This window comes from Elephantulus edwardii, unplaced genomic scaffold, assembly GCF_000299155.1.
Source record: "Elephantulus edwardii isolate Elephantulus edwardi_28Jun2011 unplaced genomic scaffold, EleEdw1.0 scaffold00010, whole genome shotgun sequence".
NCBI classification, from domain to species: Eukaryota; Metazoa; Chordata; class Mammalia; order Macroscelidea; family Macroscelididae; genus Elephantulus; species Elephantulus edwardii.
The window spans coordinates 33,521,447-33,544,224 of record NW_006399760.1 but is presented as its reverse complement, the minus strand read 5'-3'; the positions used below and the strand labels follow the sequence as shown (position 1 = coordinate 33,544,224).

The 22,778-nt window shown below is 40.2% G+C and overlaps 1 protein-coding gene across 1 annotated transcript in view; it reads right to left on the bottom strand.

Moving 5' to 3' along the window:
• TANC1 (tetratricopeptide repeat, ankyrin repeat and coiled-coil containing 1) overlaps positions 1 to 11,288 on the bottom strand; it is a 223,375-nt gene extending 212,087 nt beyond the window's left edge. The window contains exon 1 of the mRNA XM_006880820.1: positions 11,228 to 11,288. Coding sequence (XP_006880882.1) covers positions 11,228 to 11,288 — 61 coding nt within the window. The remainder of the gene's footprint in view (positions 1 to 11,227) is intronic.
• Positions 11,289 to 22,778: the final 11,490 nt, after the last annotated feature.

Genomic DNA, 22,778 nt, shown 5'->3' with positions numbered 1-22,778 from the left:
AACAACAACAAAATTGGTGCTTACTTCATGGTGCCAACCTTCTGGCTGCCTTTCAACCAGCTCTCAATTCTTTGCCAGGCAAGGGAGACCAAAACCAGGGCACTTACCACATGGTAACATTTTGGTGCCATAATGTGGTAACCAAAGATTTTTCAGAGGATGTAAATCACAGAGGAGGCATTCTCTTTCTCTCACAGGGGAGCTGGTGGATTTGAATTGCCTGCTTTGGGGTTGGCAGCCTGACTCCTTACGCACAAGGCCATGAGAGCGCCCTTGAAATCCCTATGCTGTTTTTCTGAGCCATAGAATCAGGACTGATTCACAGCTAAGCCATCAGTGGGAAATAAATCTCACAGGAGAAGACTGTCCATCTTATTCCCAGGGAGTATCTGGGGGTTTGTACAGTGTGCCTTCAGGTCAGCGGTGAACTCCTTACCACTGAGCCATCAGAGCTTAATGCAATTCCTAAAGGAAGAGGAAAAGTCATTTGTCTTATCTTCAAAGGTAAAGGTAAAACTATTTGATGTCAGTAATAAAGGCCACCATATAGCAGATACGACACAGTAGTTCTAGAGTTCTGCTATGGAGAAAAATATGGAGATGTCAGAAGGGACTTTCATAGACAAAGCACATGGCAGAATCAAAATGTGGAGACAGTAAATGGCAGAAAGAAGCCACATCTACAATGTCCCCTTTCTTGTCTGAAGTCAATCCTATTTTCCTAAAGGGCTTCATTTGTTCATTAAGGCACTATAGTTTTCTTATGAATGAAAAGATTTATTGACCATCTAAGTATATGCCAGCTGTCAATCTAAACATTTTGGCATAGAAATTGAGTTTCTTTTTTTAAGCCCTGGCATCAGCCCTAAAAGGAACCCGAGACAATGTAAAAAATGTGTCCACAAGCAAGTTAACTGGTACATGGTACAGCAGGATTTGAATTGACTCTGCATTTTTTTCTAGCTTTTGCAACTTGTGTAAAGTGAAACCAAAAGAAAAACAGATGGATAAACAGATCAAACCACACCAAAGAACAATCCTAAATTTGCAAAATAAACCAGTATGGTTCTAGTCTATATTTAAGTCATGTCTTAATATTTGCAGAATTTGTTTAAATGCCCTGGTAAAAGAGAAATACAGTATCTTAGACTGAATTACTTTTGCTTGTTTTGTTGCTTAGGAAACATTTTCAGACTTGGTTAACAACAAGCTACCAAATATCCATAGCTCAGCAAGACAGTCACTGCACTAAATTCCTAAATAATAGTCCACAACCACAGCAAACAGGCAACGCAGTACAGAATAATCAAAAGCAGCTTCATATTTTCCGGATAAAACAAAGCATCGTTTGTATTGAGGCATTTTTAGAAGGTACCACTGAAAGCCAGACTGTAGCCTGGAATGGCTTAAAATACCAAGTTTAACAATACATCAATGGCTTTTAAACTTTAGAAGCAAACAGCTTCCTTTTACTTCAAATTCAAAGTGAAGGATTACATGCAAAGCTAACAGATTAATTCAATACACACTCAAGCATAGAGACTATGCACTGCCTTAATTAACACTATTAAAAGTATATTTAGCCAACCACCTGGGTTTTAAGGATGGAAAGGTGAAGGTCAAATGTTTAATAAATTGCTTCAAATGAAGCCTTTCTGCAGGGGGAGAGGGAAGGGAGGAAGAACATAAATAATTAAGCTGGAAGGAAAAGACTAGTAAACAGTTATTATATTGGCATATTAAGTTCTTTAAGCAGTCTATATTTTAAATCAAGCAATGCCACAATTAAAAGTTCACTGAACTCGGTTCTTCTGCCCCAATTTGGAACTCCTTCAAGCAACTAGAAGGATCCAGGAAAAGCCAGAGAAAGCAATCAGCAGGACCAACCCTGTCTAGAAAAGATAATCAGTTTCATCCAGTTAATTCTTCCAGAACCAGGTCATTACCTCCAGGACTAAAAGAAAAAAAAAATGCTAACAATTCCATTTTTTAATGTTGTTATTTATACGTGCCATCAAGTTGCCTGCATCTCATAGCAACCCTATGTACAGCAGCTCTAATGCCTGTCATGTCCTGAGCCAGTCTCACTGACTGACACATCTATCCCTATTGCCCTAGTTACTCTATCAATCCATCTCATCCGGGGTCTTCTCCCGCACTGTCCCTCCATCCTCCAAGAATTAGTCCCTCCTGGCCACATGCCCAAACTATGTAAGACAGAGCTTTAAACCCCAGCCTCCTAGGAGAAACCTGGTTTCACCCTCTCCAAAACAGACTAATTTGTTTTCTTGGTAGTCTATGGTACCTTCAAGACTCTTCTCTAGCACCACAACTCAAAGGCATCAACTCTTCTTCTGCCATCCTTAGCCACTGGCCAGATCTCTGACGCATATCAAGTAATTACAAAGACCATGACCTGGATCAGACACACCTTAGTCTCTAGACTGCCATCCTTGCTTCTCAGTACTATGGAGAGGTCCCTGACAGGAGATTTACCTAATGCAATTTGTCTTTTGATTTCCAGACTGCTGGTTCCAAGAGTGTTCATTGTGGAGCCAAGCAAGCTATTATTGTTAACAACTTCAATCTCTTTTCCATCTTTCATGGCGCTTCCAACTGGCCCAGTGGTGAGAATCTTTGTCTTCTTGATGTTGAGCTTTAATCCATATAGGAGGCTTCAGTCCTGGACCTTCTGCTGCAACCGCTTCAGATCCTCCTCACTTTCAGCAAGCAAGATTGTGTCATCTACACAAAGTAGATTGTTGATGAGTCTTCCTCAAATCCTGACTCCACATTCCTCATAAAGCCCAACCTCCTGTTCTGCATACCGATTGAAAAGGTATGGAGACAGGATGTATCCCTTAACCACTCCCTTCCTGTTTCTGAGGAATGCTTCCTGGTCCAAGTATAGGTTTTGCAAGAGCACAATCAAGTGTTTAGGGTTTTCCATTCTCCCTATGGTTAACACGTTTGCCGCACACTTTTAAATTGACAACCATGCTTAGAAACACTTTTTTCCCCCAATTGTTTATGTCAGATATATGAAATTGAGCGTCAGTCATATGTTTGGAAGTGAAATTTATCACACACTGACAATGTGCACACTGAATATTTGCGGAAATATTCCAAATTGTTAAGCATGAAAAATCACACAAAAAACCAATTAATATGTTATCTGGAATGTTACATCGTTTTTCCCCCCCAATGTAGTACTGAATAATTAACAAATAAATGCATTAGTACACTTCGTACGAATGATGTTCCTTCTTTTATTAATTAAAATGTGCAGGACGGCTATAGCCGTCATTTGCAGCAACCTGTTAACCACAGTTTTTTGTGATCCATACAAACGCCTTTGCATAGTCAATGAAACACAGGTAAACCTCTGTTACTCTGTGCATTCTGCCAAGATCCACCTGACATTGATGATAATGTCTCTAGTGCCATAGTGTCTCTTCTAAATCCAGCCTGTTAACAGAAATTAGAATTAACACTGCGAGAGAACAAAAGGAGGCTCTGGTGTCCTAGTGGGTCAAAGGCATACGGTTTGAATTCACTAGTCGCTGTACAGGAGAAAGATGGGAAATCTCCCCCTGTATAATTTATAGCCTCTGAAAATATGCTGGAGGGTTACCTGTACGTCGGTTTTGACTCCACAGCAGACTTTTACTAAAAAACAAAGCGGGGAGGGGAAGGAGTCATGTTCTTCTTCTGCTTGCAAACAACAACAACAAAAAAAATAGCTGAGCCATTCTCACTAGTGCTCAACACATAGAGACACAGTCAGTTATTAAAACAAGGTATCTGAGCTTTGTTAGTTTTGGAAAGGGAAGAGACCTGCTTCATGTCCAAAATCGAAGCAAAGCTTCAAACCACCTAATTTTAATTTATTCCCCACTGAGAAGTCACATTTCCTCTCTTCTCTGATATTACACTCATTACCCTCCAGTGGGTTTTTAGAGGCTATATAAACTGCATGGAAGAAAATTGTCCATCTCTGCTTTCAAAGCACCTGGTAAATTTGAACGTTTGAGTTGGCAATGCATTTCCTTACCCACTAGGCCAACCAGAGCTCCCATTTCTACTTCAACTACACAGAATTCACACCTTTCTAGATTCCTCAGGTGACTTGCAGGTGTATATACAAGAGTCATCTAGAGACCTTGTGAAAATCCAGACTGCATTTTACATCTGGGATAGAAATGAAAATTTTCAGCATTCAATCAAACCACAATGAACCACTTCACAGCTCCAAACTGAATTCTTCTCCATCTATGCTCAGCTTGGTGGAAGGTCAAGTTGGCCTCATCCTACAGAAGCTAGGACACTGAGAGGATTACTGCTACAACCTCTCTTTGGAGCAAGAATTCAAGCATGTGAACGAGGCTTGGCCATGCAGACTCACTCACTGTGCCTTATCCTGGCCAGTTTACTGCTGGCAGTAACAAAAGATTTCAGGAAGTCGTTGTTGTTAAGTGCCTTCGAGTCGAGTCGCAGGCGACTCATAGCGACCTTATGAAGGAGAGTCCTCAACACTTGGGTGCCTTTCATCCTCTCTCCAGGTTCATAGGGTTTCTGGAGGCAAGCTATTACGGAAGTGGATGCCACTCCTCCTTCCAAGCTTGTTTTAAATGGGGAGCTCCATCCCACGCTCTGTCCGCATTGGGTAACCAACCATTAACACATTTGACACATCAGTGTCACAGTGTTCAGCCTCACAGCAAACACAAGTTACCATGGTATGGCAATTTGTACACCAGGGCTATATGACCTAGAGGAATGTCTGAACAAAAACAATGAAAGAAAGGCCCAAGGGTCGTGGATTAAAAGTCACCCACCTTCGGCTTGGTAGCATCTCCTTCTATCCACTGGGCCAGCTGATCTCTCTGTGTGTGTTGATATTATTGTTGTTAAGTGCTGTCGAGTCACAGGCAACTCACTGCGACCCTATGAAGGACAGTCCTTACTGCTTGGGTGTCTTTCATCCTCTCTCCAGGTTCATAGGGTTTCTGGAGGCAAGCTATTACAGAAGTGGATGCCACTCCTGCTTCCAGGCTTATTTTCATTGGGGAGCTCCACCCCACTTTCTGTCCACATTGGATAACCAACCATTTGACACATCAGTGTCACAGTGTTCTGTTTTTATGACACCAGTAGTGCATTTAGCACTTGGTGAAGGTTGGCAGCCTTATCTTCATGACCTGTGCACTGGTATTACTTAACAGTTCTGATTATGCTGTCTCCTTTTGATCCTCCCCCTAGGTGGGAGTATCTCTTTTAATAAGCTCTATATGTACGTATATTTTTTTGAAGGGAGTAGGCACAGTACATAATCTAATGTTGGTGGAAAAGAGAGAGACCTTCAATGATGTGAGTTGACACTGACTGCAAAAATGGGCTCAAACACAGTTTGTGTTATAGACTGTGTCTATATGAAGTAGTAACATTTCTTCTATTACACACTTAAGGTGTCTAGAGTTGGCACTGACTCAATGGTACTTAATCACAGCAGCAACACAACTAAGAATCTTCTCTGATATCCAAGGGTAAGCCTTTCACACAAGTGATCTGGCTCACTGAACAAATTTGCTAATCCTAGTTTAATGATGGAAAGGTAAAGGTTAAATGTTTAACAAACTTCAATGACTAAGAACCAAAGGGGAAAGACTAAGAAACAATTATTATATTGGCATGCTAAGGAACTGTTTCTAATAAAACTGTATTTTGAAGCAGTGGCACAATGAGCATCTCACTGAACTCTTCTGTCCTAACTTTGAGCTGCTTCTATGATCAACACAAAGCAATTAGGAAAGGGCTGGCACTGGGCATCAGCATGGCAAGAGAAAGATGGCTTGTCAGTTCATCTGAAAAGAAATGAATCATTTCACTAACTGTAATACACTGGAGTCAAGGCTGCACCTGGACTGTTGGTTGTTGTTAGGTGCCATCAAGTCCAGTATGACCCACAGCGACCCTATGAAGAACAGATCTGAACTCTGTCCTACACTGTGCCATCATCACACTTCCTGACACAACTAGGTGCACTGCAGCTGTCACTGTCTCAGTCCGTCTTGTTGAGGATCTTTCTCTCTTTCACTGACCCTCCACTTTTCCAAGCAAGCATTATGTCCCTCTCTAAGAAGGAGCCTTTCCTAGTAACATGCCCAAAGTATGTGAGATGAAACTTTGTCATCTTTGTCTCCAAGAAGCACTCTGGCTGCACTTTCTCCAAGACATATTTGTTCTTTTGATAGCCCATGAAATGTTCAGCACTCTTCTCTAAATATCACAGCTCAAAGGCATCAATACTTTTTATGTTGTCCTTATTCACTATGCAGCTCTCAGATGCATAGCAAGTTACTGACAAGACCATATAGCCTGAATCGGACCCATGTTAGTCCACAGTACAAGACATCTCCTGATTTCCTGACTGCTGATAGCAAAAGTGTTGATTTTGGATCCAAGCAAGATGAAATCATTGACAACTTCACACTTAACTCCATTTGTAATGATGTTGCCTACTGGTCCAGTGGCAAGAATTTTTGTTTCCTTGATGTTGAGATACAATCCATATTGAAGGCGGTATTCTTTACTCTACAGTGCTCAAATCCTCCTCACTTTTGATCAAGCAAAGTTGTGTCATCTACAGAAAGCAGGTTATTGATGAATCTTCCTCTGATCCTGATGTCACATTCTTCTTCATAGAGTCCAGCTTCTTGAATAATTTGCTTAGCATACAGACATTCAAGTCAGAACCGACCCACAGCTGACCTTCTGGCAGTTTTCACAAGTACTAAATCACATGGGAAGAGATCACCCATTTTTCTCCCATGGTGCAGCTGGTGGACTTGAACCACGTGCCCTTGGAATTTCAGTGCAGCTTCTTACCGGTAGGGCACCAGAGCTCCCTCTCTGGTGGCTTAGTGGTATGGCATTGTGCTCATTGGTATGTGGGTCAAATCCACCAGCTGACCTGCTGGAAAAAGATGAGCATCCTCCTCCCATGTGATTTACTACCTCTGAAAACTACTGGAGGGTCAGCTATGGGTTGATCCCAACTCCATGGTACACAACAACATCATAGAGTGGGCCTCTTTTGCTATGTTCATTTTGCATGTCACTACTGTATTCACTTTAAACTCTTTTTAGTTCCAGATATGTCAAGATACCCCCAACGCAAAAATGCAGTATTATTCAATTTTAAAATAACAATTTCATAATAGTAACAGAAGGTTTTCTGATAGCAAAGGTCATTTAAAATAAAGAAACATATGCTAGAAGGTTAAAATATCTCCAGAGAGCTTAAAGATAGCACCTCATCTGTTTGTTTTAGATCAAGGTTTAAACACAAGGCCAGGAAGGAAAAAATAGAAGCCCTCTCCCGGCTCTCCCCCATTATGGTTTTACTATTGATTCTTGCTTTCTTAGTCCTATGTCAAGGTTAAGAAAAATATAAAGTTCATTTGCACTGATACTTTACCCCCAAAAAAAATTTAATTAAGTTTTAAAATTTTGCATTCTCCAACTTGCTTCTATAGCCTTCAAAATGAAAAATAAAAACCTTAAAATATATGCAACCCTTTTTGCCCAGTTATAAGGATTTTAATATGCATGTGAAACTTTGACAAATATAAGGAAGATCAAGAGAAGTGATGCATTTGAATTGTGATGCTGGCCAAGAATACTGAATTCCATGGACCGCCAAAAAACAAGCAACTCTGCCTTGGAAAAATGTGCAGTCAACCCTCAGAAGCAAGGATGGTGCAAGTTTGTCTCACATATTTGGAGCATGTTATCAGAAGGAGCTGCTATTGTTATTGAGAACATTCAAATCAGATGAGACTCACAGCCAACCCTAAACTACCCTTTTTTCTCCCATGGAGCAACTGTTGGAGTCAAACTGTGTACCTTTTGTTTGGCAGCACACCATCTTACCACTAAGCCACCAGAGCTCCCTTTCATGAGGAGCTAGATCCTGGGAACCAATATCATGCTGGGGAAAGTTGAGGGTTAGCAAGAAGAAGGAAGATCCTCAATGAAATGGATATACATGGTGACCACAACAATGTGCTTAAGCAAAGCAGAGATTCTAAAGATGAAGAAGGCCCAGATAGTTCCGTTGTTCACAGGATCACTATGAGCTGAAACTGACTCAATGTCAACTTAAGCATTTCCCAGGGGGAAAGCAAATTCTTTTTTTTTTAAAAAAGAAAGTTTTGCTAATTCTTTAGAATACATTTAATGACTTCCAGTTATTTAATATCCTATTGTGAATATTCTAAATATCCTTATATACATATAACTTTAATTTTAGTAACTGTTAAAATCTGCCAGCAGTTTAAAGTAGATAAGAGGAGTAGTAGTTTATGGATAGAGGTTGAGAGATTCTTTACAATGCCTCTTAAAAACAGGGGTTTTTTTTAAAGAATATTAAATTTAATGCTGATTTTATTTTCCAAAATCTCAAAATAGGTTCAACATAAAAGTTAAAGATTATCTGTCACAGTGATTTTACAAAGGACAGGAAAATGGATTTTTTTTTAAAAATAAATATTTACTAAATTCCTATAATTGCCAGTTCAAGGACATAAAAATGAAGTTTTCTTTGTATTTGTTACAAAGCTTAATATTAATTGGAAACAGGAAAACAAATTTTTTCCATATTGCAGGAGGTATTATTACCCAAGCTTCAGAGCCGTCCCACTAAATTAACTAGCTTCCATTCAAAGAGAAACTTAGCTATGATTTACTAGACGTACATAACAAGGGTTGGCACAGAGCTCAACATATGAATGGTTAAATCCCAAGTACTTCCCCCAAAATCATCTTGTGACATAACTTCATCAAGATTTAAAATGCCATCTGCTTTGTTCCCAAATGAATTCAATCAGGTTCTAGTTAAGAGTAAAAAGGGTACATATCTTACAGATGTTTTTTGAGAAATGTTCCTATTGTTTTTCAAGTTAGTTTATACTCATAAAATGCCATAATGTGGGAATTATTAAGAAGAAATGATTCAGACAAAGCAGTAGTAGTTCTTAAAGACCAAAGGCAGAAATAAATCCCTCAAATAATGTACTTGAAAACTGGAGAAGCTTTCAAAGGCAAACTATGTTCACTGTCTGGCCAGCCTGAAAGGCATGGTGTCTAACGTCATTAATAATTGTTATGCAGAAGTCGGCCTCTGGTCAAGAGGATAGTGGGTTTTCTGAGAAAGACTCTTGAGACCAGCAGGACGTTTTGGTTTGGAGACCCTATCCGAAGACCCTGGGGAATTGACAGTCCCAGCCCTGACAGGCAACTATGCATCTAACTTTACGCTGGAAATTGCAGGAGCTTCTAGTGAAACAAAGTTCCTACAGTGAATGTCAGATGCAGCAAAATTAGGGAGAAAAATGAGAGGGGATAAATTTTTTTTTTAACTGCTTTCAGAGAATTCATGAGGATATTTTGGCCTTGACACAGCAAAGGGTGAATGTCCCCTTGTAAATAAATTAGGTGAACTGAAAAGAAAATTCTCCATAGTAACAATCCTAATTATTCAAAGCTAGGGCTTGTTTCTCTAAGAGCTAACCCTGGTCTCTTGCGTCTATCATTAAAAACTAGCTTCTCCTTTTCTTTGTATCTGCTTACCCAGGCAATTAATGGAAAGCTTATAATGAGATATTCACAGCAACATTAGGATAAAAGTTCCATGTTTGAGTGAGTTTGCCATTTTTTGCAGATTTAGCTTCAGGGATAGTTTTTATTAAATAGAAATTCTTTGTAGGTTTCATGTAACCAAAAAGTACATGTATTCTACAGAACTACAGAATAAAAGAGTTAACTATATAAAATTAAAACAGAAATGGTACTTGATATAGGGCATTACAAAAACCCAGAAACACAGAGAATTCAGCCATTCCCCACGTACTATGAACTAGCATTGTGTTTACATAAAGAAGGAAATATCCTATTTCAGGGAAATCAGTTCATGCTAAGAGATTTTTACCGGGCAGCAAAGAGAGAATATACCGTTTCTTGCATGAGAGTTAAAGCGTTACTAGCAATCACTAGATATCTAGTGATCCTAAACAATGACTACAATAACTTTACTGTGCAGAATTCAATGCTGTTTGCATCACAATGACCACACACACACACACCAGAATTCTGCAAACTGACAACCCAACTCTGTGGTGTAGCTTCTATTTCGACTCCTGGTGATTTTACAGGGAGTTCTGGTGGCTTTGCCATAAGGAATTGTGAAGCAAATGCAAATATGAATCTACCAACTGCTTCTTTTTTTCTTTTTTTACACCAGCTGCTTCTTGAGAGAAAGATGGGTAGTCTCCTCTCAGACAATTTACTTCCTCTGAAAATCCTCTGGAGGGTCAGCTATGGGTTAGTTCTGACTCAATGATACACAGTAATAACAGTGATCTTAGCACAGATTAGAACAGCCTTCTAGGACACCGAAGGCTGTACAGATGTACAGAAGCAGTCTGCTACATCTTTCCCCTTATGGAGAGGCTGGTGAGTTTGAACTCTCTACCTTTCCCTTAGCAGTTAAGAGCTTAACAACTGAGCAGAAGTTCACAAGCAGGAATGAAATCTTAGCCCAATTAAATAACTCTCATCCTAATGAAAACTCGCAGTTCAGCATTAAATAGGGTTACACCTGTTAGGGGTAAAATCTGATACTCAGAAAGCTAAAGGCAACTCAGCCAGCAGTTGGCCAAACATATAAAATGCAATTACATGTGGGAACAGGGGAAGAGCTTTCTAAAAGCCAAATTCCTGGACACATCTGCTATTCCTCAATGTCTGTAATTTTGACTGGCTCCAGATCTGAATGACTTGTTAAAAGTACAAACCTTAAAAGTCCCCTGGGGAAGGATTTAGTTCAGACCCCAAACTTAATTATCAAAGTTGCTTTCTCATGTGAAACCTCAGAAGTATATAAATAGGCCTTAGTTTCAAATATACATACATGTGATTGATAATACTAAATTATAAATGTGACAATGTTGACTCTGCAAATGCGTGTTATCTATATTTTCACAAAAAGGGGTGGAAAAGAAAATAGGTGTGTGCATCCGTCTATGTAAGCATCCTTCCAGTCTCTCCTGGTCTGCATGCTGCTTGCCGCTTGCTCTGACCTGGATCACCCTTTGTGACTCCTATCAAAGCACTGGAAGCTACCCAGCATCCCCAACACTGGCTCAACGGATTCTTGCAGACATACCTGATTCCTTCTTGCTTCCTTTTCCTCCCTCTCGGCTCTTCTTCAGAACAGCCTTTAACATTTTCCACACTTGTTTCTAAAGAGAAAAAAAGGGGTGGAGGGGATAAGGATTGAAAGGTAGAATGCAACTTAAAACACTGACATAGATGTAATATGTTTTTAAAAAGAAAAAAAAAATCTGACCACCTAGGAGAATATGTAAGTTTTACATTCATTTTCTGACTAAACTAAAAAGAGAAACAGAATGCTAAAACACAAGAAATGTTTTATAATGTTTAATGAGGTGATCAGAGTCCACTGCCTTGTTAGGAAAGTTAACACACACACATACAGAGTGCATTCTCAACATTCCACATCTAATTAAGGTTATGAGGCAAACCCTGGACATATTACTGTAAGATGTCTGACATAGTCTTGCTGGTCTCCCAACCTCAGCTCGTCAGAGAAAACATTAAACCATGGAATGTAAAGGATAATGGCTAGGAAGGAAGTTATACGGTTAAAGGAAGGTTTTACAAGTGATATTAATTGTATCACCACAAAGAAAACATTTTGGAAACTTACTGGAATGAAGCACACCTTATAAGCATTTGCAAAATAAATACAGTGGGAACACATGTGAACCCTGATGTCAAGGGCCCCAATTAAACAGCCCCCATTCTGCTGGGGTTTTACTATATATAGTTATGACTGGGGCGAGTAGGGTGGATAAGCAAGTCGAGTAAGTCCATAGCATTATTGGGTGCTTTTAATAAGATGTGTTTTTAAGCAGTACTTAGTTTGGAAAACAATACAGTGTCTTAGGTCTGAGATGAAACATGAAACCATCTCTTCAGCAAAAGTAGACAAAGGGGCCATTATTTGTACATAAAGTTAGTTTCTTTAAACTTTCCTCCCCTCTAAGTCAGATGAGATGGAATGACAGCCCAAAGCTAAAACAAATCTGCACTTAACAGTAGTGGGTTGTATTGATAATAGCACTTGTGTTAGCAGGGAGAGGAGAAGGTAGAAATAAATTTGCATTTGAAGAGGCAAGAGCAAATAATAGAGGGACAAAGGAGAAGGCAGAAGGAGAAACACCTAGGTGGGAGAAAGCCAATAAACTTAGCATAATCCCTACTAGTTGTCAAATATGGTTCAAATTCACCAGTGGTTCAAGAGAAAGATGCATCCTGTACTTTGATGCGATTTACAGTCTCAGAAAACACTGGAAGGTCAGCTGTAAGTCAGTTCTGACTCACATGTAATCAATTGTTTGTGCTTGCTTAAATGTTTAAAAGGCCTCCACACGACGGAGCCTCTGGGTTCAACCAGCCATCCCCACTGGACCCACCTGGGAAAACACTTTGCAGCCCAGAGGGGAGCAAATGACAGGAAATTATCTTCTAACAGAGCAAGAAGGCAAGCAGCTGTAACCCAAGACCACCAGTAAGGTGATAAAGCCTCCTCCCTTCCCCCCTTTATATCTACGCCCCTGTTCAGCATGAAGAAGCCAGAGAGTCGGCATCCAATTCCCAAATCAATAAGACAGTTGGTTTAATTACTATTGGAAAATGCTTGTCATTCCTCTGTAGCATCTGGTCCCCACTGGACCCTCATCATTTCCTTCACCTGCTCCCCCCACAGACCAAACTGTGCAGCTCTGCAACTGCATCCTGGCCCATCCTCACCCTTCTGCCCCCAACCCTCACCTCCTTGTACCCCCAATATGTTTTTCCCAATAAAAAAATATTTTTAAAAAAAGGCCTCCACACGATAGAGAGTTCTGGTGACCTAGTGGAAAAAAACCTGCACTGCAATTCCAAAGGGTTGAAATCCACCAGCTGCTCTGCTAGAGAAAGATGGAGAATCTTCCAGGCAATTTGCTGCCTCTGAAAACCTGCTAGAGGCTCAGCTATGGCTCGGTTCTGATCAGATAGCACACAACCACCACCATATGTTATGATGTCACTTTCAAACCTAAAGTGCCCCTGATCCAAATCACAGTTTTCCCAATTGCTTCCTTTTCCATATGAAAGCTAGACAATGAGTAAGGTGACAGAAGAAGAATCAATGTCTTTTTGGGTTGTGGTATTGGACAAGAGTACTGAGTATCACATGACTGCCAAAAGAACAAATTTGTCATGGAGAGGCAAAGACGGTGAAATATACTTTGGGCATGTTGTCAAGAGGTGCCAGTTCTTGGAAAAGGACATCATGCTGAGAAAGGTGGAGAGCCAAAGACAGACAAGACCCTCAACAAGATGGATGGATGGACACAGTGACTAGAAGAATGGGCTCAAGCACATCAGAGATGATGAGGATGGCACAAGATAGTATAAAGTTCAGATATGTGGTTCACAGGGTTGCTACGAGTCATAGTTGACTTGGTGGCATATAATAAAGATCGCTGTAAAATGCCATGTCCTCCTATGACTCTCAGGTACAGCAGTGGTATTGTATAAAGAATCACCAAGAAAAAGACAGACTCCCTTGAAAAACAAGGAACTCACGAAATATACAAAATGGGTGACCCTGGAGGACATTATGCTGAGTGAAATATCTCAGTCATAAAACGACAATATTGCTTAGGGCCACTGTTATAAAATGGGACTGACATCAGGGTTGAGGAAAGGCTGAGAAAGAGGGGATAAATAATGTACTTCATTGAAACGGATGAGGGAGAGAACTGTTTAAAAGGGATATATGATTGAGTATTATTGTCATGACAGGAGTCCAGAATGAAGGCTGCACAGTGGAGTGTACTTGGGGGGAGGGATTGTATAACAGTGAAAGAAATTTTCTTTTACTTTTCAAAGAGAAGAATGAATTGAGGAGGGAGGGAGTGGACAGAGAGAAAAATGGAAACCCTAAGTCTGTAAACTTTCATTAAGATTAATAAAATAATAAACCCTGAAAGAAAGAAAAAGGACTTCCATGTGCTACCTTTACAGGATCACACGGCATATGTACGCAGGTGACTTTTTTATCAGTTGGTCCAGGTTAGCTCATCTACTTTCCCAAGGCTTCTGGTTTACTGGTGAAGACGCCATGGGAGACTGATTTGCACCTGGATCACATATCTAATTAACAGCAGGAACAACATCCAAATCTGCCAATTCCCAGAAAAGGCCCTCCATCCTCCACTCCACCCGCCTAACCTCTTAGACCAAGGAACATCTGAGGCAACAACAATCAGAAAAACCACAGCCAACAAGAAAACATAAGTGATAATAGGAAGATACAATCTTTGACTTTGGAGAAAGCTATGAACGGAAATTGTTACAGTTAATCAATCTAACAAAAAAAGTGTTCACACACAAATAGGGCATAAATGAGAGCATAATTCTTTAAAACCGCCACTTGGACTAACCTTGGTAGAACAACTTAAAGTTTCACCTAAAGGATGAACAATGAATTCCATAAACAGCCATAAGAGATGCTTCCATAACAGGATTTGGAGGAGCACAAATTTCTCTTTATAGTCATGCAAAAAAATGCAAAACATTGGCATTCTATTTAGAAATACCTAAATAAAAGCTCAGTGGTTGCTATTAGGTGTCAGCCTTTGAGTAAGTCCCAGCTCACAGCAACCTTATACAAAACACAATGAAAGGTCACCTTGTGCTGCACTGTCCCCACAACTGGTACTATCATTGAGTACTGAGTCCAGTGTGTCAATCCACCATGTGGAGGACCTTCCCTTCTTTGCTGATACACTCATTTTTTCAGGTATCATGTCCTTCTCCAGGAACCAGTCCTTCCTGATAATATGTCTAATGTTAAGTGAAACAAAGTCTCACTATCCTCTCTTCTAAAGAGCATTCTTGGCTGCATATTCCCCAAACAGATTTGTTTGCTTTTCTAAAAGTTCATCATATATTCCCATATTCTCCAGCAGCACCACAACTCAAACGTGCCAATTCTTTTCTCTTCATACTGCACTGTTCAGCATTTCTGTGCCTCGAAGACAACTGAAAATCATATGGCTTGAATCAGGTACACTTAAGTCCTCAAAATGACATCTTTGCTTTTTAACCTTTTTGAAGCAGATCTGCCCAGTTTTTTTACTTCTTAACTACTGCCTTCCATGAACATCGGCTTCAATCATTTCTTCCGTTATCATGGTGTCATTCACTTGTCTAGCTATAAGGACCAATAAGCACAGAAATTTTCAACTCCAAATAAATCAACATCTGAGGTATTTAATTTAGCAAAGACTATGAAAGTGCAGCTACAGTGTTTCTTGGAGGCAACGATGGTGAAGTTTTTGTTTTTCTTACTTCAGACATGTAGCTGGGTGAGGCTTATCCTTGGAAAGAGACATCAAGCTTAAAAAGCCTGGAAGGTTAGCGATGGAGAAGACCTCAAATGAGATGGACTGACACTGACTTCAACAAGGGGTCTAGTGTGCCAGAAATGATGAGACTGACATAGGATAGGGCAGAGTTTATGTTGGCTGTTGATATGAATCACACTCAACAGCACCTAACAACATATACTTTAAAAATAAATATTAATTCTGGTCTCCCAACCTCATAACAATACTTGTTTAAGGTCCCTTCTATAAGCCTTGGTGACATCCTCAGGAGATCTGTATTTCCCTATATGATGGACCAGCTCTTGCCCTACCTGTGTGGTAAAATACCCCCTGGTCAGCATTAACTGACAGAAGACCTACGGCATTATTCTCATAGCCAAGGACTAGGTGACATTGTACCTCTCATCCCAGACACCTTTGGTCTTATTTTGGGGAGCTCAGCTGTTTCCAGAACAGTCACATCTTCCACATCAGTGGTCTTGGGTAAAGAGACTATCAAGTATCTGCTGTAATTCTGTTCTTCAGTTCCTGCTTCTTCCCTAAATAGCAACTCAGGGAAAAGGTTTGCATTTATACTTCAATAGCTATTCAAGTTATGACCTTGTGAAATTTGAACTGATTATACCTGAGTAACAATAAAAGACCTCTCTCCCTTATACACACACAGGGAGGAAAAGAGGACAGACTGTTTCTAGTCTGACTGATATATATCAGAATGAAGCTATGAGAAGTTATCTAGAAGCTCCTTTCTCACTAGGTCTGAAAGACGTAACTGAAATGTAAAATTAAGTAGTAGATCTTAAGACTACACCCATCAAAGGGGTGGTCAGAAACAGCAACAACAGTAATAGGAAGAAGGGGCCAACACTGCCAGTATATTCCAGCGATTACACCTGACAGTGGCTGTATTTACAGACACACACACAACCACATCCAACTCTGGAAACGAGCTATCGGAGCCTGGTGCTATTAAATACCAACATCATGTATGGCCTCCTCCTTGTTCTGTGTCTGTTCTGAGTAGTACCTCATAAATTGGCTCCTTTCTTAGTCAGCCAACAGCAGGGAGAGAGTGTGCTGGTCCAGTCAACACAACTGTCTGGCCTGCTGACAGATTCTGAGAATAAACTAATAAACTGATGTTTCAGCTTGAAACAAAGGCTCTTGTGAGCTTTCTTAAAAGAAGTAACTGTTCCACGTCCCATCCATTTATGACAGGGGAGCACTGCCTCTGTGAACCTCGTGTGAGGACTAAAGGAAAGACAGTGGTAGCCTGTCCCTGAGGCTGACCCAAGCACAGCCAGCAGGCTCTCCTTACATGACACCCTCTGCCTTAAATACACATCCATTCCCATGGTAATTTCTAACATAATCAATTTTTGTCACAAGGCCTCTTTATGTTGTTGTTGTTGTTGTTGATTACCATCAAGGCAAACACGACTGATAGCAACCCTATGAAGAAAAGATGTGAAGCCTTTCTATAACTATCATTTTTTCTCAAAGTTCATAGAGTTCCCGGAGGCATGCTGTTTAGGAGTGGATGCCACTCCTGCTTATCCAAGAACAAATTCTTGAAAATGTAGAAAACAAGTCAGCAGTCATTTCCTTAAGTTACATATTACTGACAAAGTAAAAGACCAGGATTTTTAGTACTGACAGAAACTAAAAGGGTACATTTTCCTGTAATGTTAATTTGTTGTTATGTGTCATCGAGTCACCTGCGACTCATAGCGACCCAATGTACAACAGCCCTAAACCCTGCTCTATCCTGTGCCAATAGCACTGCCTCTGACACACCCATCCAGATTATCCCAGTCACTGAAACAATCCACCTCATAGAGTGTCTTCCCCTCTTGAGCCATCCCTCCACCCTCCCAAGCAAGATGTTCCTCTCCAAGGATCTGTCCCTTCTTACAGTATGTCCACAGTATGTCAGATGAAGCCCCAGAATCCTTGCCTCCAAGGAGCAGCCTGATTTAACCCTCTCCGGGATGAATCTGTCTGTTTTCTTGGCAGTCCATGGTACGATCCACACAGTCAAATACCTTTGCATAATCAATGAAACACAGATAGACATTCCTCTGGTATTCCCTGCTTTCAGCTAAGATCCATCTAACATCAGCTACAATATCCCTAGTACCACGACCCCTTCTAAACACAGCCTGGACTTCTGGCAGGTCTATGCTGATGTGCTGCTGTTCCAGTCGTTTTTGGATAATCTTCAGTAGAATCTTGCTTGCATGTGAAATCAATGATATTGTTCTACAGTTTCCACACTCTGTTGGGTCACCCTTCTTTGGGATGGGAACAAATATAGATCTTTTCCAGTCAGTTGGCCTAGTGGTTGTTCTCCAGATTTCTTGGCACAGCCTGGTGAGCACATACAGGGCAGCATCTGTTAGCTGAAATATGTCAACTGGTATACCACCTATTCCTGGGCCTTATTTTTTGCTATTTCCTTCAAAGCACCTTGAACTTCTTCCTTCATCACCACAGGCTCTTGCTCATATGTTGTTTCATGAAATTCTTCTGTGTCTGCCAATTCTTTTCGATACAGTGACTCAATATATTCTTTCCATCTTCTTTTAATACTTCCTGGATCATTTAGTATTCTACCTAAAGCATCCTTGATTATATCAACTCGAGGTTTGAATTTGTTCTTCAGTTCCTTGAGCTTAAGAAATGCTGAACAAGTTCAGCCCTTTTGATTTTCCGACTCCAGCTTTTTGCACATTTCATTGTAATATTTTGCTCTGCCATCCCGTGCTGCCTTTTGGAATCTTCTGTTCAGCTCTTTAGTATCTTGAATTCTTCCTTGTGTTTTGGCTTCTCTGTGCTCCAGTGCAATTTTCAGAGTTTCTTCTGACATCCATTTTGGTCTTTTTTTCCCTCACAACCTACAGAACATCAGTGGCTTGAAGTAACCTATATTTTCTATCATGCATAAGTCAAAGGACCTCACAAGTATATATGTCATAGAGCTTTCCTTTTTCAAATCCCTAGAAGCTAAATCAATGGTCAAACTTAGTCCATACTTCCGGTATTTTTCCTTTAGTATAAAATGTCTTTAGGAACAGGTCCATCGTTTCCATGTTATATGTTAGGGTAATTCCTGATGTGGTGGTGGTGTTAGCTGTCATTGAGTTGGTTCTAACTCATGGTGACCTTAAATGTCACAGAGGGAAGAACTGTCAACTCCTGTACTATCTTCATGATCACTGACTGGTGTCTCTGAGTCCACTGTAGTAGCTTTTCACAGTGCTGGTGAACCTAAGGGTTCTGCTTCTTGCACTGCATCAATGAATATGCTTGTGTTCCTTGAGGTTTTCATTTGCAGGAATCAAGATGTGATCTTGAGTCTGCCCCTGCGCTCCGAATTTAAAAACCAACTCAAGAACAGGTTTGAGGGCTTCAACACTAATGAATGAAGACCAGATGAACTATGGGAAGATATCAAGAATATCGTCCATGAAGAATGCAAAAGAATACAAAGAATACAAAGAAGGAAGAAGACCAAAATGGACATCAGATGAGACACTGAATATTGTACTAGAGCACTGAGAAGCCAAAGCAATGAAAAGAAATAAAGAGGTTAAGGAGCTGAATAGACAGAGGAGGAGAGGATGAATGATGTACACTGCATTGAAACAGAGGAAGGAGAAAACTGTTTAAAAGGGATATATGACTGGATATTATTGTCATGACAGGTGTCCAGAATGAAGGCTCCACAGTGCAGTGGACTTGGGGGGAGGGATTGCATAACAATGAAAGAGTTTTTCTTTCACTTTTCAAGAAGAGTGAATTGGAGGATAGAGGGTGGGCAGGGAGAAAAGTACAACAAGAATGAATGGAAACCCTAAGTCTCTGTAAAGTTTCATTAAAATTAATTTTTAAAAAACGAGTTCAAAGGTCAGTTTGGGAAGACAAGGCAAAATATTTTAGTGAAATGTACAAGGAACTGGAGTCAGAAAACTAAAAAGGCCAAACTTGCTCGACATTTTTTTTTTCATTCGGTATTTCTTAAGCTGAAGAACTAAAGAACAAATTCAAGTTGGAAATTGCAATGCCTAAGGATGCTATGGGCAGAGAATATTGTATGATTCTGGAAGTACCAAAAGAAGATGTAAAGAGTACACAAAGTCACTGTACCAAAAAGAATTGGCTGACACAGAAGAATTTCAAGAAACACTTATGATCAAGAGGCAATGGTGATGAAGGAGGAAGTTCAAGCTGCTCTAAAGGACTTGGCAAAAACTAAAGCCCCAGAAACTGATGGAATACCAATTGGCATACTTCAACAAACAGATGCTGCTCTGGATGTGCTCACCAGGTTATGCCAAGAAATCTGGAAGAAAACTACTTGGCCAACTGATTGGAAGAGATTCATATTTATTTCCATTCCAAAAATAGGTGACCTGACAGAGATTATTGAACAACATCACTAATACCACACACTAGTAAAATCCTGAAGGTTATACAGAAACAACTGGAACCAGAAATTCAAGCTGGGTTTAGAAGAGGTTGTGGCACTAGAGACATTATCACCAATGTCAGATGGATCTTGTCAGAAAGCAAAGAGCACCTGAGGAATGTCTGTGTTTCACTGATTATGCAAAGACATTTGACTGTGTGAATCACAACAAATCATGGTTAACCTTGAGGAGAATGGGAATCCCAGGACACTTGATAGTGCTATGAGAAACCTATACTTGGACCAGGAAGCAGTTCTCAGAACAGAGCAAGGAAACACTATATGGTTCAAAAGCAGAAAGGTGTGAGTCAGGGATGCATTCTGTCTCCATACCTTTTCAATCCATATGCAGAATAATTTGGGAAGCTGGGCTTTATGAGGAGGAATGTGGATTCCTTCTTCCCAAATCAGCATTAGGATTGGAGGAAGACTCATCAGCAGCCTATGTTATGCAGATGACACAACCTTGATTACTGAAACTGAAGAAGACCTGATGTGCTTGCTGTAGAAGATCAAGGACTGTAGTATTCAATATGGATTGAGGCTCAACATCAAGAAGACAAATATTCTCACCACTGGGCCAATGGCAGCACCACGATAAATGGAGAAGAGACTGAGGTTGTTAACAATTACATCTTGCTTGGCTTCACAATCAACACTCTTAACACCAGCAGTCAGGAAATTAAAAAAGACAAACTGCATTGGGAAAATCTGCTGTCAGGGACTTCTCCAGAGTACTGAAAAGCAATGCCACCAATCTAGAGTCTAAGGTACAACCAATCTAGGCCAATGGTCTTGGTAATTACTTGCTATTATGCTTCAGAGAGCTGGACAATGACTAAGGATGATAGAACAAGAATAGATGCCTATGAATGTGGTGCTGGAGGAGTCTTGAACATACCATGAACCACCAAGAAAACAAATAGGTCTGTTCTGGAGAGGGTGAAACCAAGTTTCACCATTCCTTTCTCCATACCTTGGAGGCTAAGATGGATGAGAGGGCTAATCCTTAGAGAAGGACATTATGCTTGGAAGGGGAGAGGGATAGCACAGGAGAGGAAGATCTCAGATGAAATACATTAATACAGTTACTGGAGCAATGGAGGTTGGGGGTCAATGTCAGTGAGACTGGCTCAGGACAGCACAGGCTTCAGAGCTGCTGTACATAGGGTTGCTATGAGTTGCAGGTAACTCAATGGCACATAACAACCACGACCACTACACCAGGGCAACATACAAATTATCACAGTCTAAGAAAATGACCAGTGTGTTAATACTGGCCTATAAATTGAACAAAAATCATTCTAAATAAAACGATGAGATGATTTTAAAACAAGACCATGTATTTTAGCTTCTAACAGGTTTATTTTGTACGAGTCTTAGAATAATATTATCATTAAAATTTTCCTCTCTGGGAGAGCATAGGAGTCCTGATAAAGGATTTTAATAGAATAGGTGCAGAATAGATTAATGAAACTATAGCAGGGAAATACTAACTGTGCTAGCCAAGAAAACATATCCAGTACATTCCTTAAATCTAGGTTCTTCCTCTTGGTAAGTAAGAATAAAAGAGGTGTCCAGTCTTTTCTATGCAAGCAAAGAAAGAGGTTTATTAGGAAAAAATATTTTGCAAAGGGAGACAGGGAGCACTTCCGGGCCATGACTCCTTGGATAGAGGAGGAAGAGATTCTTTTAAAAGTTGCTGAGGCAAGGAAAGGATATCCATGGAAAGAATGGGCTTTATGAATTAATCTATGAAAAGGAAAATAACATGTTAATCATGAAAGACTGAAAGGATCATCTGTGATCAGCCCATGTGGAAGGGAATCAGGATAATTAAGCATATGAGCATGTTCTTTCAATATGGCTGCAAATGAAAGTACTTTCTGGACCTTGTGGGGAGCATGTCCCTGTATGACTCAGTCAATTTCCAAAACATATGCGTGACTCTAAAGATGGCCTTCTCCAATTGAAGTTCTCGGGTATCACAGGATAAGTCCTTTCAAGTCAGCGCTCGCTGGTTACACACGAGTCATTCACATGGCACAGGAAATCTCTTAGAGTGAAAGGTTGTTAAAACCTTTAAAATCTTCAATCTCATTCCTTAAAAGGTGGCCTATGAAACAAGGTCAGAAAGTCCCAGGACTATATTAATAGAAAGGAGTGACACACAGCTAAGATTGTAGGGTGGAGGCAAATGACAGCAATTAAAAGATTTATACTTGATAAGGACGCTCTCCTCAAAACTGCCCCTGTAGGCCAAAAGGACATTTCTCCTTTCTAAAATAGTATCAAAGAAACATTAATTTTATTGTTTTCTTGTATGTTGCAATACTGATGTCAGAAAATTGCGTATTTGTAAAGAGTTGAATTGGAAATGTTGTGTGAAATTTTTTTTTAATTATTATTAAATGTTATTAGTTTTAATGAACATTTACAGAGATTTTGGGTTCTCATTCATTCATTGTTGCACTGGTTCTCTACCCTCCTCCCCAGTTCGTTCTTCTTCCCCCCTCCAATGTCTGTTTTAATGGTCCAATTGCCACAGTGCTTGTCAAAGCCAGTTCTGATTACTCTCCTTTGTCAGTGTGCCCTTTGCCATTCCCTATCACTCCTCCCTGACAGAGACTTCACCCTGATTCATAAGGAAAAGGGGATGGCGTATTCTCTTAGCTACTTCCTGCTGAAAAGGGACGTTGTGGGTTTCAGGGTGAAGACCTTTTCTCAGTGAAATATTTTTATAAAAGAAAAAAGGGACTAAGTTACTGAGGTTACTTGTT